Genomic DNA, 16,232 nt, shown 5'->3' with positions numbered 1-16,232 from the left:
AAGAAAAGACCATTAAGGATATTGAGAATACAATAATGGACCTAGAACTGCGCAAGACCTCCTCAAAACCAATACTAGAAGCCATATATGAAGCTAATATAAAAATTGACAGAGATTTGAGAGGAATAAAGAGTTAAAGCAAAAATGAAGCCATATCAACTGTTGCTTGGCATTTTGTGATGCTTTTTGTTATTTGCTATGTTACAACAACATTTATTGTTTGTCACATTGCGATGACATTTATTGTTTGTTATGTTGCGATGATGCTTGTTGTTTGTCATATTGCAACGCTTTTCACATTATCATGGCATTTGTTGTTCATTGTGTTCCACATTTGTTGTTCATTGCCTTGAGAGAAAAATTAAAGTTAAAGTAATATTAAACATATATATAGCTAACTTATTAATGCAATTATATTGAAAATTAAATATTGAAACAATTAAAACAACATTTTTTTTTGTAAGTTAATATTTTATTACCTCAAAATATCATGCAAATAAAGTACGTCGGAATATCAGCCAACTTAAACATGTCATTATGTAGGTGGTCTCAATCTATCCAATCGAAAACCATATATTTTTTATACCTACCAATACAACCATTTGTCGAACATTTTAAAAGTTTCAACTTCTAACATAGTTAACTTATCAACTATTACACTATAAAACAAAAAACTACAGGCTAACATTTAGAAATCAAGAATATGAGGAGGTGGCAGGAGTTGCATTTCCAGCACTGGAACTAGGAGGAGCAGGATCACATTGGAGATGGAGTTCTATATGATCCAATGTCGTATCCATTCTTTCCAAGCATACTATTTGGTTTCTTTGTACACGTTTGACATCTTCTACAGCTGTAAAGATATTATATATCCCTCCCATTTGTTTGTCAATTCCCTCCACAACAGGTTCTTTATATGCCAATACAAAGTAATGAAACTAATGTATCGCTTCCTTCATCCATGAGTATGCACAAGGTCGGGAATCTAACTAGAAATATTTTCTAGTATCTTTGAGTTTGAAAAAACTTATCTATCTCTAGTAGCAAGGGATTCCAATTAGCGAATATTAATTTGAGTTTCATGGGGAACAACCACATGATAGGTTTCAATAGCTTCCTAGGCCTATAGCTGGGAATGATTATGTCCCTAGGAGACACAACGCCCCTCTTCACAGCTACTATGCATTCTTTGTTGGTGCATGTCAAGCAGAGAGGTATCACACCAATGCTCTATACAAATAATATTCATGGAAAGACGTTGATAATGGTTATGCCACAAGATATAAGCTAACGATAGGATAGGTAATAAGGAAATTATGTGTACCAACGGTAAGCATAGCGTTAAAAGGGTGGCCTCACATACATAAAGTTGACACTAGATGGAGGAAACTAAGGTTATTGATTAAGGAGAGTCACCACACCAAAGAAAGAAAAGACCAATAAGGATATTGAGAATACAATAATGGACCTAGAACTGTGCAAGAGCTCCTCCAAACCAATACTAGAAGCAATATATGAAGCTAATATAAATTGACAGAGATGTGAGAGGAATAAAGAGATATTCAAGACTACGCAGTTTATAGGGACATTAGACGAAACAGTTGGAACGATGAAGTGGAATCTAGTATGTCAAATGCTCCGAGAATGCCCAAGGAGATTCAACTTATTACAATAAATTACCATCCCCTCCCTACTTCCTTTTGGAGACTAGAACTCCTCCACTCTAGGTGAGAGTATAAACAAATGACGAATAAAACCAAGGTGGCAGCCTTTCCTCTAAGATTCACTTTAGAAAATGTAGCATAGATTCCCATAATTGACAATGACATGATGTTAATAGGCTGCACTCTGCTCCACCTTCCCTCCAAACTTTCCTCCAGAAAATAATACTAAAATTAAATTAATATTAAATATTAAATTTATTATATAAAGTTATTTATGTTTAAGAAATTAACTTTACTAACTATATTAATGATTATGCCCATGTTTACTATGGGCACAATTCTTATGATTGGCTATGACTAAATATGATGCCCATGTTGACCATGTAGACCATTCTTTACTGTGGTTTTTTAACCATGATGGACAATGGTTAATGTTAGATTAATGTTACATTAATGGTTAGAGAGGGTTGATGAGGTTGACCATGACTAACCATGGTCAACCATTAATATAATGTAATGTATCATGCCACATTTACCCAAATTCACAAGCTCGCTAGGGTAAACGTGAGACAAATGTCACTATGACATGACTTGACCTCCATGTTCTAGTAATGGAAGTGGAGCTGATACACTAACACTTACAGACATCCTACTGGGACTCCAAATCACTCAGAAGTTGAACAACCACCCCAGGTGATTAATCCTTGAGTTGGAACCATTTTCCTTTGACCTAACACCTAAACCGCATGCACAACAAGGCAAGATTACAGTTATGAGACACCAACTACATGAAAAAACCTGTTTCGATGTGGCTATGACCTAAATCCCCTAGTTCAGTGCCAACGGTTCTGAGATCTTAGCCACTTTTTCAGGCTAGCCCCATACTATTTCCCATAACTTCCTGTAACTTTCCATAATCATAATTAACATGAAGACAATGCTAAACATTCAAACTTGAAAGAAAGAACTTGACCTAGACATGCCTAATCCGTAGCAGACATTTTGTCAAACATATGGCAAGCATTTAAGCTACAGGTCATGAATGCATATATGATCATAAGCTGATAGTCTTCATCTAAGAATCACCAAGAATGCTCTAAGCCCTCTCTATCTAGTTGTAATAACACTTGTTAGTCCATGCATTCACCAACCAATCAATAACTTATCAAAATATGTCAAAAGCCATAGATAGATTACATCATATAACAAACAAATAACTAGCATAGAAACCATGGAAAATCAACCATAATGTCAGCATCATAACTAGTACAAGTGCTCATAAATCACAATTGGACAATAACTCTTATTAACATATGAAAATGTTGACCAAATCAGGGACTTCCACATACTACTCGACCATAGATTGGGTCGAATCAAATATCTATTTTAGCTAATCACCCCCAAACCATTCCAAACATCAATGTGGGGTCTCATGGAATAAACCAAGACAAAACTAACATGGGTTTCCAGAGGCCATACCACTTCAACACGCAACCACAACGATTCCACCTCCACGGTCCATAAATCACTAACATCAACCAGATTGGTCACTACCTACATTTTCCAAGGCTCCAAGAACTAGTAACACAACCCACAACCTTCTAAGGATCCAAAGAATTTGTTCCAACTGCAGCTCCAGGGAATAGTAGCTCAACCCACCAAGGGCTCGAGAGTGTTTTTCCCAACTTAGGCTGCAGGAAATAGTATTTCAACCCAAGTTGTTCCGAGGATTACAAAGAATTTGTTCCAACCCACAACCATCAGGAACCTAAGCACAAATTAGAAAAACAAATGGAAAACCCACAACACCATGGTTATCTAGGAAATGGAAATGCAATATTGAAACCATTTCCAATCTAAGCAAATCTTGATGTCAATGATAACACATAACCAAGGAACCACATGCATATACCATGCATCCAAAACCAACAAGGAAATAACACATTCAACATGTTACCTGCAAAACAATCCAGCTGTAGCTGTTGATCAAACTGTTTCCTTGCGCTCCTTTATTTCATTTGCCTTCTTCCACCAAATCTAATTGAATGCTAGAGTGCTCCAAGCATGTTCCAAGAATACTATAAGTGTGTAAGTGTATGAGAGAGTGAATGAAAGGAGAGCTCAACTCAAAACTGTCAAAAGGCTAGCAACTGATTCTTTAATGTATTTTTATCATTGATCTCTCTATTTTATTAATTTTCCTTCATTTTTCCTCTAATTTCTCTTGCATGTAAATATGTGTCTCTTCACCTTCCTTTTCTCTTATTTTCCTTTCTTTTCATAAATAAATGCCAATTATTGCCACTTTGCCTTTGCCAATTTCCATAGCCATTAATTAATTAGAAGTGATGTCCACTATAGTGTTTTTCCAAACATTCAACTTGGAATATGTGTCCCATGACCTTGGTCTTATTTTATTTACATGGTAAGTCAACCATGGGCTATTACAAACCCATCCCTTTTGGGGGAACACTGTCCTCGATGTTTAATGACACTTGTAACTAGCAAAACATGTTGCCCATGGAACTTTATAACACAACTTAATGCAACATTTAAAATGATACCAAACTGCTGAAAACATGAACACCATATTGCTTATGGGAGCTTTCTACCATAACTCGATGTAGTATTTACAACACGTTTCTTATTAGAGCTTTATAACACAACTCATTGCAGTATATACAATACACATATGCATAAACATAAACCAAAACAAATTAATCAAAATCATATGCTTAAGTAGTAAATAAAGAAGGATACATAGCCCGCATCTAATCAATCATCTCCCATATAGCTTCATTGGGCCCAATGTGCTTCCACTTCACTTTAACTTTCTTGATTTCTCGGTTCCGGAGCATGAGTTATTTCCATTGAAAAATGCACTAAGGTTCTAGATAGAATTCTCCCTCTGGTTCCATCTACAATACAGGTATACATGACCAACATCCTAGACATACTTCTTAAGCAATGAAACATGGAAAACATCATGGAATTTCATTGTTGGCGACAGTGCAATTATAGAGGCCACTAGTTCAATCCTCTCAAGGATCTCAAAAGGTCCACAAAATCGAGGTGTCATCTTGGCACATGATCCAATCCTCAAAGAGCTCCTCTTGGGCTTGATGCACAAGTACACATGCTCCCCAACCTAAAACTCCTTGAATGCCCTTTGTTGATCTACATAATGCTTCTACCTATCATGTTATGCCTTTAAATTCCCCTTAATAACATGCATCTCTTGTTCCATGTTGGCCAGCATATATGGTCCAATCAACACCATGTTCACTCGATCGCTCCAACTGATAGGAATATTACAAATTTTCCTATAGACATCCTCAAATGGGCTCATCCTCAAGAATTCTTGATACCCATTGTTATATGTAAACTCTACCAGTGGAAGATACTCCTCCCACTTCCTTTGTTGATGCATGACATACATCCTTAACATATCCCCAATAACCTTGTTAACCCTCTCTATTTGTCCATTTATATGTGGATAATAAGTTGTGCTGAAAACCAAATTTGTCCCCAAACCCGCAAATAACTCCTTACAAAACTTGGAAGAGAACTTGGCATTTCTGTTTGATATAATATTTTTGGAAACACCATGTAATATCACTATCTCCTTGGAGAAGATCTGAGCTACCTTACTTAATCTATTAACCACAACCATGATGGAATCATGCCGCTTCGATATCATCAAAAAACCTGTAATTAAGTCCATGGAAATGATCTCCCATTTCCACTCTGGAATCAAAATAGGTTGTAACATACAAACTAGATTCTTACATTGATCTTTCACCTACTGATAGTCCAAACATCTAGTAATAGACTTAGCCACCTCTTTCTTCAAGTTTGGCCAATGATAGAACTTATTAACCGTTTTCAGTCTTATGATATATTAGGTGACCTGAATATGTGTTGACATGAAACTCCCTCAAGATAATATTCTTGAGCTCACTGTTGTCCGACACATAAATCTTGTTCATGAATCTGACTAAGCCATCTGCTATGAGGTGATACTTCTCATCCATATCACCTTCACCCTCTTGTTGCAATCTCTGCTTCAACTTTTGGTACCTGTCATCATGTTGCCCTACCTAGAAGATCTGATCCTGTAAATCTATCCCATAAGAACTTACTACTAAAATTTGATTCACCTGTACTCTCCAACTGAGAGAATCTGCAATCATGTTCTCCTTGCCTGTGATGTATCTGATCTCAAATTCAAACTCATTGAGATTATTCAACTGTCTAGCTTGCCTGACATTCAGATTAGGTTGGCCAAACAAGTACCTCAGTCCATTATGATCACTCATCAGAATAAACCTCTTGTGAAGAAGATAATGTCTCTACATATTTAAGGCATGAATGATACCTTCCAACTCAAGATCATGTGTCACATAGTTTTGCTCGTGCTTATTCAACTTCTTTGACTCATAGTATACCAGTTGCCCTTCCTACATCAGGATGCCACCAAGTCCTTTCTCACAAGCATCTGTACATACAACGAATTCCTTATTAGGATCTACAATCTTAAAATATTAAAGGAAATTTCAGCCTAAAAGTGGTCTCCTAAGGAAAAATAATAAAAGAATAGAAAAATAATAAAATAAGAGATGAATTGTGTAGGGAAAATAAGAAAACTATTTTTTTATTGTATTTTTTGCTTATCTCCTTATAAGTTTACTCAAATTTCAAGTGTAGAAACTCATTGGATGTAGAATTAAATTCCACATTCAACAAGTACCCATTATGTATACTTTTGAGAATATCCACATTGATAAGAATTGAAGATGCATTAAAAAATGTGTTCAACACATCCTTTTAATGTATCTTCCCCTTTTTTTTAATAAATATGGGTCTTATCAAAATTATGCATAATGGGTACACTTGAAATTTGAGTATGTCTACACTTGAAATTTGAGTGAACCTATAAGGAAAAAATCCAAAAATACAATTAAAAAAGTAGTTTTTTTTTCAAAATATTTACATGTTCCACTTTCTAAATTTCCATGTTATGATTAAGGTGGAGTATTGGAAAAATTAATCTCAACCACCACAGTTATTAAACTGACAACAACCATACTTGCCAAGTAGATTTTTATTGAAGGTTGTGGATTTTGTTTGCAGGCTGAAGGACAAATTAAATGAAGTTTTGAGTAGGAGTACAAATTCTCCATTCCCTAGCACATATCAAATAATTAAGAATGAATGTGCATTTACTAAAGGGTTGGTGAAAACATATGACCAAGCCTTTATTCTATAACTGTTATTCGTATTCCACAACATGTACAAGTTCAAAAAATTATGTTTTAATACTAGCACGCATCCTAGGTTTTAAGAATTTGACTTTTCATGTATTAAGATCTTAGAAAATGTATGCTTTAGGTTTTAAGAATTTGACTTTTCATGTATTAAGATCTTAGAAAATGTATGCTTTGAATATACATGTATGTAGAAGTCTATGTTTTAGTACAAACACCCATCCTAGGTTTTAATACTTTGGCTTTTCATGTATTAAAATATTAAAAAGAAAATGTATGTTTTGAATATACATGTATGTAAAAGTACAAAAGCCCATCCTAAGTTTTAAGACTTTGACTTTTCATGTTTTAAAATATTAGAAAATGTATGTTTTGAATATACATGTATGTAGAAGTATTTTGCTAAGTTGTGGATCCAAAGTCTAAGGGATTAAGGTGAGAAAATTGAGGAGCAAATTTTGCTGGAAGCCTCAAAAAGAATAGTTATTGGTTTTACAGCTTGTTACTTACCAACTCCTCTTAAAGAGTAAATGACAATAAAACTTTTTGTTTTACTTAAAGAAATGGTTTTACAGTTTGTTACTTACCAACTGCTCGTAAAATGTAAATAACAGTGAAAACTTTTATTTTACTTGAAGAGAAAGCTGCAGCCTCAATATAAATGTATTTCATGTATTCAAAATATAATCCAAAATTATAATCCAAAATTTTATTATGTTGCTGCTCTCATTTACTCTGTTTAAGTGGCTTAAATTTCTGAGTTTTTATTTTTGTTTAGTTAAAGAAATCAATTGTGATTTAAACTGGTAACTGAAGTCTTGAGAAAGACTCCTCTCCCTAATTCTTTCACAGCCAAAGCCAATACGCCTAAAATTGAATCCAAATACATCTCGTCTACCCTAAATCTTTCGTAGCCAATACACCTAAAATTGAATCCAAATACATCTAAATGACACTAATTTATTGCCAACCAGTCAAACCGTAGTAATACACGAAGAAAATCTAGGGAAAATGGATAGCAATAAGTCAAAACGTAGCAATGCACGAAGAAAATTCGGGAAAAGTGGATAGCGGTCGGTCAAGCCGTAGCAATATACTAAGGAAATTATGGAGAGTGTTGATAGCAATTATTTTCAACGTTCGCCCAAGCTCAATCAAAACTGTCTTCGATTTAACGTTATTTTCAGCACGAAAAAAAGCTATATATTGATATTGAGTATATCAGCAAGATGCTTGTAGCCTATACATATACAGCTATGCGGATTTTTCCACCTACTATAAATATAGCAGAATTTATGATGTAGGGTCTGTATATATATATAGGTTTTTTGATGGAGATAGGAAATATATGTTCATCAGATATCTAAAACAAAATTGTTTTCCATGCCATTAGAGATATAAAATTCATACCTTTGCTGTGTATTGTGCCCATGTATAGGCCTAGCATAAGTTAAATAAGTGCCATGAAAAACAAAACGATACCATGAAAACAAAACATGTTGAGAGTTAAAAGTCAGGGAGACAAATGTCCTGAATCTGGAAGAAGTTGTTTGCCGAATTAATCTGCATCCTCCATACGCCTTGGGGAGCAGTAAGGCCCATTTTGGATAATGCATCAGCGTCCCTGTTATTAGATCTGGCAATGTGTGAAATAGTATAGCTCTTCTTGTTGTTCCATAAAGCTGCAATTCTATCCATCCATCTAGCAATATGAATGTCCCTGTTATTAGATCTGGCAATGTGTGAAATAGTATAGCTCTTCTTGTTGTTCCATAAAGCTGCAATTCTATCCATCCATCTAGCAATATGAATGTTTTCGATGTTATGTTTTGACATAACATGACCAGTTATTAACTTTGAGTCTCAGAAGATATGTAAATTGGGAATGTCCAGAAAAATACAAAAGGAAAGGAGCCCTGCTAATGTCACCGCCTCAGCTCTGTTATTCGTTCCCTGTTCTGCATTCCAATGCATTCCAAAAAACTGATCATCTGTTATCTTGATGAAAACACTACATGCGCTCCTCCGCTGTTGAGCAGCTCCATCCAAAAATGCACATAGTGAATCCATGGACGCCAAATGACTTCTAACGCTGTCTATAGTCTATTGCTGTATTATTTTTTTTCTTTTTACAGTTCCTGATTTGATTGCTGTATGATTTTTTTTCTTTTTATAGTTCCTGATTTGTCCGGACATGTCCAGAGCATTGTATAGAGCAATGACAGAAATAACCACTGAATTGTAGGGCTCTACTTTTGCTTTAACGTTGTTTAGAAGCTAAAGCCAAATAGGCCATGACCTCTTAATTTCTATACTGCGTTACATTCCGATATATATTTTTCGCTTTGCAAAGCTGTATTCGCTATTTTATTTTTTAATTTTAATTAAATTAAAATATTTGGTATCATTATCTATTTATTATTATTATATTTATTATTATAATATAAAGAGTATAAAATTTATAAATTGAACCGTGGTGAGGGTAATTATTATTAGATTAAAATTACGTTATTTGAAATAATTGGTTAATAATTAAAAAAAAAAAAAATTATCTTTAAAATATAGATAAATTGTTTTTCCATTAAGTCAAATAAAATTATTAAGTGAAAATGAATTTAATTATTGAAACCACTTTATTTACAATTTAACCACTTAAAATATTTAACCATTAAATTTTTTTAAATATTATATTTTATTTTCTCGCTTACATTATTACATAAAATATTTCATATTTCTGTAAACTCATAATCTAAAGTAATGATTTACATTTCATCAATACATCTCTTTTGTATTCTCTATAACATAAAGTCACGTGGAAACAACGGATAAGATAAAGAACATTGTATATATATATATATAATTGTAATGATTATGGTAATTGAAACTATTTTACTTACAATTTAACCACTTCAAAAATTTAACAATCAAATATTATATTTTATTTTCTCACTTACATTATTACATAAAATGCTTCATACTTTGTAAACCCGTAATCTAAAGTAATGATTTTACATTTCAATCTAAAATAATGATTTTACATTTCAACTTTACATTTCTTTCATGTTCTCCTATAACATAATGTAACATGGAAACAACGGGTGGGATAAATAGCATCGAATATATATATATATATACATATATATACATAATATATATACATAATTGTAATTGTAATTTTGATAAATTATATAAAAACAAAAATTTATAATAATAATAATTTGTTTTCAAAATTGGTTTTTCTTTTTTTTTAAATTTGGAACCAATTTTGTTTCCAAACTATTTTTTATCAATTGTATATTTTATATAAAGTATATATGTGTTTAAACCATAAGAATGGACATTCTTATAAGGTATATATAAGGTGCTATATATTGGAATTAAAAAATATATATATTTTAATAATTATATTATTTAATTTTTTGAAATAAATTTAGTGACCATTTTTCTAAAAAAATGTTAGAAAATTAAAATTTTATTTTTATAATAAAAAGTTAATTTTAAAATTTTGATCATTTGAAAAAAACTCAGATAGTTCACATTTCAAAAGTTTGGAACTTCAACTAGTTTGACAAAATAAACCATGGTCCGGCCCCACATATCTTACAGCGTCTCCTCTTCAGTGAGATAAGTGAAAATCTGTACGGATATTTTCATTTAAAGGCAAAATATTGTGGGTTTTGATATGAAGAAAAGATTATTTTAAAGGAAGTAGTCAAATTGGGTCACCTTTTGATAGTAATTTTGGGCTCATATTGTACAAATCGAATACTCTTGGCAAGACAGAAATCATACAATGCTCTGTGCTGTTATTATAAATCGAATACTCGCAAATACCCTAAAGCCTCCGAAAGGCAGAGAACAAATTAGAAAACCTAGTTTCGACGTTGAACCTGGATTGTTTGCAATTTATTGAAAGAGAAAAACGCATGCAAGCGTCGGGCAGGATGCTTATTATTTTCAAACCAGAACGCAAAGACATCAAAGCCCTCTTAATTTGTAAAAGCACAGTGTCTTCGGATTTGCCCTATACTGCCCGTGAGCACACCGATTGCGCCCATCTTCTCCATCGACATTGCAAAGTCTGAGAAGAACGACGGGAACTGCAATTGTGTGTTGACATATGCTTCTGCCTCGCTGCTGCTCAGAAGCGCATCATCGGAATGAAAGAGGCCTCTACGTTTCTTTAAATTCACGTAATAATGCGTGTCAAATGTTCGGAAACTACCCGGATCCATCTCTACTATCGTCTTGTTGTCATTAGGCTTGCATACTATTTTCAAATAAGCTGTATAATTTATATCCAAGGACGGATCCATATCTCCATTTCCTGTAAAATTGTAAAGCCTGCTGCTAAAGGAGCTGCAGTGGGACGTCCCTATAGTGTGGGCACCTGTGATTAAGAAGCCGTAACATAAGTCAACGCTCATATTACAGGCAAGAAAATCAGAATAAACGTATGGTTAGGAAAGTAGTGAATTACTTACCAGATAACACAACTAGGTCTTTCACATCAAGACCATTGCTGGCAAATATTGATCTGAGTAGTGTGAAATTCGCAGTGGGCGGAGGAAGTTTAGTGAGAGCTTCGTTTGCTATAGACACCACTCCATCTCTGCGTCCCAATGGAACATTCCAGAATGGGCCACCCAACTATTTGCATCAATGAATGAAGCACGTAAATATCATCTTAGAGTTAGAGGCCATCAAAGGAAAACTCATTGAACAGGATAGTAAATGGAGGAAGGAATGGTCCGTGAGTGAGTAAACTAAGGACTGAAGTTTTACCATGTGAACAGCATCTCGTGCAACGAGTGCAAGAACATCGGCGCATGACACAACTCCAGGGCACACGTTCTCCACTGCAGCTTTAGCTGCGTCGATGACAGCGAATCCTCTCAGGCTCAAATTCGGAGATGCGTCCTTCTCTGCCTGTGTTGATTTTGTTGAATTCAATAGAACCGATCCATCGCATCCCTTCACCAGTAAACATCACTTTCTTGTCAAACATATTAATTTATTGATTAGAAAATGCTGTGAATTCTATCCTCTCTCAATGCGTCCAAAAGTACGTAAGTATATTATAGCGGAAGTGTGAAAACTCAATTATACTCACTCTGACAAAGCAGTCATGAAAATGCATTCTGAGAAGAGGTGCAGCCAGAGTTGGGGCTTTGGATATGTGCTCTCCAACTACGTTTCCGACTGCACTATAAACTCCGGGGCAGCGCATGTCATAGAAATTCAGTGCGAGTCCTCCCGCTGCATTTGCCGGAACACAGGCGCTTTATATGGAAGTCCCAACCACCTATATCAGTCCCATCATCAGTATTTTAATTCAGAGGAAACTATTTTACTGTTTAGCTAGCCGTTTCACTCGGTACCCCATAAAACACACAAGTTCATCAAAAGCAAACAAACATGCCAAACACCATATTATTGTAACGTTAAATCATTTGCAAATATATGCAATTTTTAATTAATAGAGTTATATTAATAAAGTGGTTGATACATGTTGATTGATTCTATTTTCTATTTATAATAAAAGCAGATTTACATATAAAAAGCGGAAAATGACATGAATCGATGTATATCAACTGTGTTATTAGTGTGGTCGTACTAATTTTTTCAGAAGAAAAAAAAACATTATCTTTTCATGGATAAAAAAAGGTTACGACGACATGTTTCTATATAAACTTCCACATTATTGGATAACATTCACCATTAACAACTAATCCGCCTAGCTATGGAGAATAAACAAACAAACAACTAGAATTACATAGACTCCACACTCATAACCGATCCACAAGTTATTGTCATCTTACTCAGCGCAACTATTTACAGAAATAGTTCCTAATACGCCATCTCCAAGACAATCATCACTACAAAACTCCAACAACTTTAGTTCATGGTTCGATCATACTTACAAGATATCAATGTGCCCTACATAAGTTAATTAACCCTATTCGAAACTAGCAAAATGTATCATACCCACATGGACTAACGCTCCTCTCTTTGACAAGGAGTTTGCAACCCAATTCTACTCCCTATAAATGTGCATATAGGAAATACATTAAAAGGTTATCTCCAGGGTATGTATTGGCCTCATCCAAGAAGATAGGATAAACAAATTCAAATTGGATGACCCCTTAGCCAGTCTACGATTCCTTTCAAATCCCCCAAAACATGTATTGCATTGATGCCCAACCATTTAGAACATAGAAAAATCCCCCATATAGCAATTAGTTCAGCTTGGCTATTTGTGACCCTCCCCTCTCCCACCAGAAATGATAGAATGTACTGGGTTGAATGAAAATATATGCCCCACATCCACATATTCTTTGAACGCATGCCCCATCGAAAAATTCAATAAGAAACTCCCTCCAAATGTCTTTCATTTCTATGGTTTTGTTACCATGCTTCATTGTTTTAGGTCCAATCTCCCCAAAATATGTTGCAATTTTAATGGAAGTATGCAAGACATCTGACTCTTTCTGTTCAAAGTTCTTTCAGTTCTGACACTTCCAAATACCCCAGAATATGTAAAAGGGAAAATTTGCATACTCATTTTGTGATTCAAACTAAGAAGAAATACATTTCTCAATCGAGCCCTTCATCCAAGTGCAGTAAATGTTTATGAGACTCAACACCCCTTCCCAAACTGTAGATGCAAATGGACATAACAAAAAGAGGTGTCACACATCCTCCAAATATCCCATATAGAGAATGCATATGCCAAATTCATTAAATCCCATGTTGTGCTAGTTGACAGCCAACATGCTTAACGTAGACTAGTTGACCATGGTTAAATTTGATTGGCATTGTTTGACTTCGTTAAAAATGGTTAACAAGGGTTGACCATGGTTAAAAATGGTTAACCAAGATTTATCAGGATTGTGTTGACGTTGTTGGACCCGCCAAAATTCAAGGGGATCTCCTTGGTAAGAAGTCTCGACTAGACCTCGGACTGCCTGGAGTAGGAGTTCCAACAGTGTGTGGTAATGCAGTGCCTTGATCGTGGTAGCGCGCAAAGATAATTATGATGATTTTGGTCAAAATCAAGTGTGTGACCTTGCAACGAGTCAAGTGAGATGCATGGGGGTTCTAACACACGGAGGGGGAATGAAGTGTGTCCTTAGAAGCTTGTAATAATACGTATCTTGAAAGGAACACACGAGCAGAATGACATCAAAAGCTGCAATGTGGAATAGTCCACAAAATAAAGTGACGTGTTAATCCAACAACAAGCCTTCAACAATATTCATACAATTGCATAAAAAATAGTGCATAAGCAAATGCGTAAGTTTAAAAACATACAATGTTAAAGCAACTAAAATAGTTCAACTACAATAACAACATATGCATGAAAACGTGCTCACTCAGTTTTATTATTATTAAGTGAAAGTTCCATCCATACATGCACCATTGAAAACCACTAGCCCCAATAGTGGAACATTACAATCAACATTGCCTGCTTCTCCAAAGAAGTGTACTCTCTCTACATTGTGGAGAAGTCAAGGCTCATCACAATACTCCCAAGACTTCTCTAAGCCTAAGCCTAGCCAAAAGCTTGGCTCCCAAAAGTCTGTTCTATGAGTTATGAGGTTATATTTATAACCAAGGGTGGGGCGACCCTTGACATTCCCCTTTGTGACTCTTTGACTACCCTCATGACTCTTCAAATTCTTTACAAATAACTCATTAAATTACATAGTGACTATTCACATTTCACTAATGACACATTCAATTTCACTTACAACATTTTTCAAATAATATGCATTTTCCACATGTACTCATGTGAGACAAAATAGGCTAGAGATAGTTACTCCGAAGTTTAGGGAAGGAATGACTCAGCAACCTCCACTTGATGCTTTTGGGTCATGTATTGATGCCAAGCTTGGTAATCAGTGATGATGTCCCCAAGTTGCTTGTCGATATCTTTTTGATAGTGGACTTTTGCCTCCATAGCTTCCGGGTATATGGTCTTGGAACCTGTGTCCAACTCATCTTGAAGCTTATGCAACATGGTGTTGATGATGAGAAGACCACCAATGTACTTCTGCATGTTATGTGCGCTCATCTCCAAGTCATCCCTGGTGGCCTCATATCTTAGCTGCTCCATGTACTCATTGATCTCTAGTGAGACCTGGTTCTAGAATTTAGCTTCGCTGAGGGAACTGATTGACGGGATCATGTGTGTTCTCACCATGACATATAAGCTCTTGTACAACCATGAATATGAATCATGTATGCTATAGACAAATGAGGCGAGCTGCTCATAGTTTTGGACCAACATCGGGATCTTTACTTTGTCTAGCTCTGCCTACGGCTTCATCATCTTTGGCAAATGAAGCAGGGCCCCTTTGCACCACATTGTCCACTCTTGCACATGGGTGATGGCAACATGTATGCTCCTAAGAGTTTAAACAAACTCCTTGCTCTGCTACTGCAAGTCATCCACACGGACACTACTTTGTGCATCATGACAAATTCATCATAGAGTTTCTGCGTGGTGGTCTCAAGTGTTGATACTACAACAAATATCACTTTCCTCATCTCTGCCATTGTGGAAGCTCTACTATGTTCTCGAGATTGTTCCACCTCTTGTGTGGCTACCTGTAAGTTCTTCTTGAGTTTTTCATTCTCAGCCAACAAGTACTTCACATTGGAGCTTGTTACTCCAGCATAGGTCAAGGTGGCTTCAGACAGTGACTGGATGCTTCTTGGTGTCAGGCACTATTACCCTTTCCTTCATGAATGTAGGTGATGTGTGATCATTCAGAAAATGATTCCTTCGTGCTTGTATAATCTTCTTATGCAACTCATCAAATGAAAGATTGCACATCCATGACCGGATCATCATCAAGGAGGACAACATCTCCTTGTTTTCTCGGGACTAGTTTTGACACTGGAGGTGGTGAATACTGAGAGGTAACCTTGGGTGCTCTCGGTATGAGGTTAGTGTCTTCATTCTGCGGCTCCTGCTCTAAATCCATGTCTATCTGCTCAATCAATTTCGTGATCTGTTGAGCCATTTCCTGATCCTGCATCTGTTAAATGTCTACCTCAGCTGCTGGCTATTCTAACTCCTCAACTTGTATGTGCACAATTTGCTTTGTCATTGTGCCTTGCATTTATTCTTCCTCTTGTTTATGCTTTTCTTCTCTTTCTCTTCTTCTCATCTCTTGTTCTTCCTTCAGATTCTTCTCTATCTCTTGCAACTTTAGTTCTGCTACCTACAAGCTTTGCTTTTTCTCTTCCCCCACTCTATTTTCGATTTCCTCTGCTTTTGCCGCCAAAGCTT

The 16,232-nt window shown here is 35.4% G+C and overlaps 1 protein-coding gene across 1 annotated transcript; it reads right to left on the bottom strand.

Moving 5' to 3' along the window:
- Positions 1-10,920: 10,920 nt before the first annotated feature.
- On the bottom strand, positions 10,921-15,050 carry LOC149252672 (peroxidase 3-like). The gene is made up of 5 exons (XM_089454231.1): positions 14,779-15,050; positions 12,045-12,213; positions 11,717-11,905; positions 11,416-11,581; positions 10,921-11,321 (listed from the first exon to the last, which is right to left on the bottom strand). The coding sequence occupies exons 1-5, from the start codon at positions 15,048-15,050 to the stop codon at positions 10,921-10,923; spliced, it is 1,197 nt and encodes a 398-aa protein (XP_089310357.1).
- Positions 15,051-16,232: the final 1,182 nt, after the last annotated feature.

The sequence above is a fragment of the Pinus tabuliformis genome, chromosome 7, assembly GCF_031772625.1.
Source record: "Pinus tabuliformis cultivar Carrire ecotype Pingquan chromosome 7, CPIR1, whole genome shotgun sequence".
In the NCBI taxonomy this organism is placed as follows: Eukaryota; Viridiplantae; Streptophyta; class Pinopsida; order Pinales; family Pinaceae; genus Pinus; species Pinus tabuliformis.
The sequence above is the reverse complement of the archived record's forward strand: the minus strand, read 5'-3'. Positions and strand labels throughout refer to the sequence as shown.

Excerpts from the sequence above, each read along its gene's own strand:
- LOC149252672 (XM_089454231.1), bottom strand. The coding sequence starts at position 15,050 with ATGGAGCAGCTAAGATATGAGGCCACCAGGGATGACTTGGAGATGAGC. Across the intron at positions 11,582-11,716 it reads CACGAGATGCTGTTCACATG|TTGGGTGGCCCATTCTGGAA; the intron begins GTAAAACTTCAG and ends TGATGCAAATAG. Across the intron at positions 11,322-11,415 it reads AGACCTAGTTGTGTTATCTG|GTGCCCACACTATAGGGACG; the intron begins GTAAGTAATTCA and ends TCTTAATCACAG.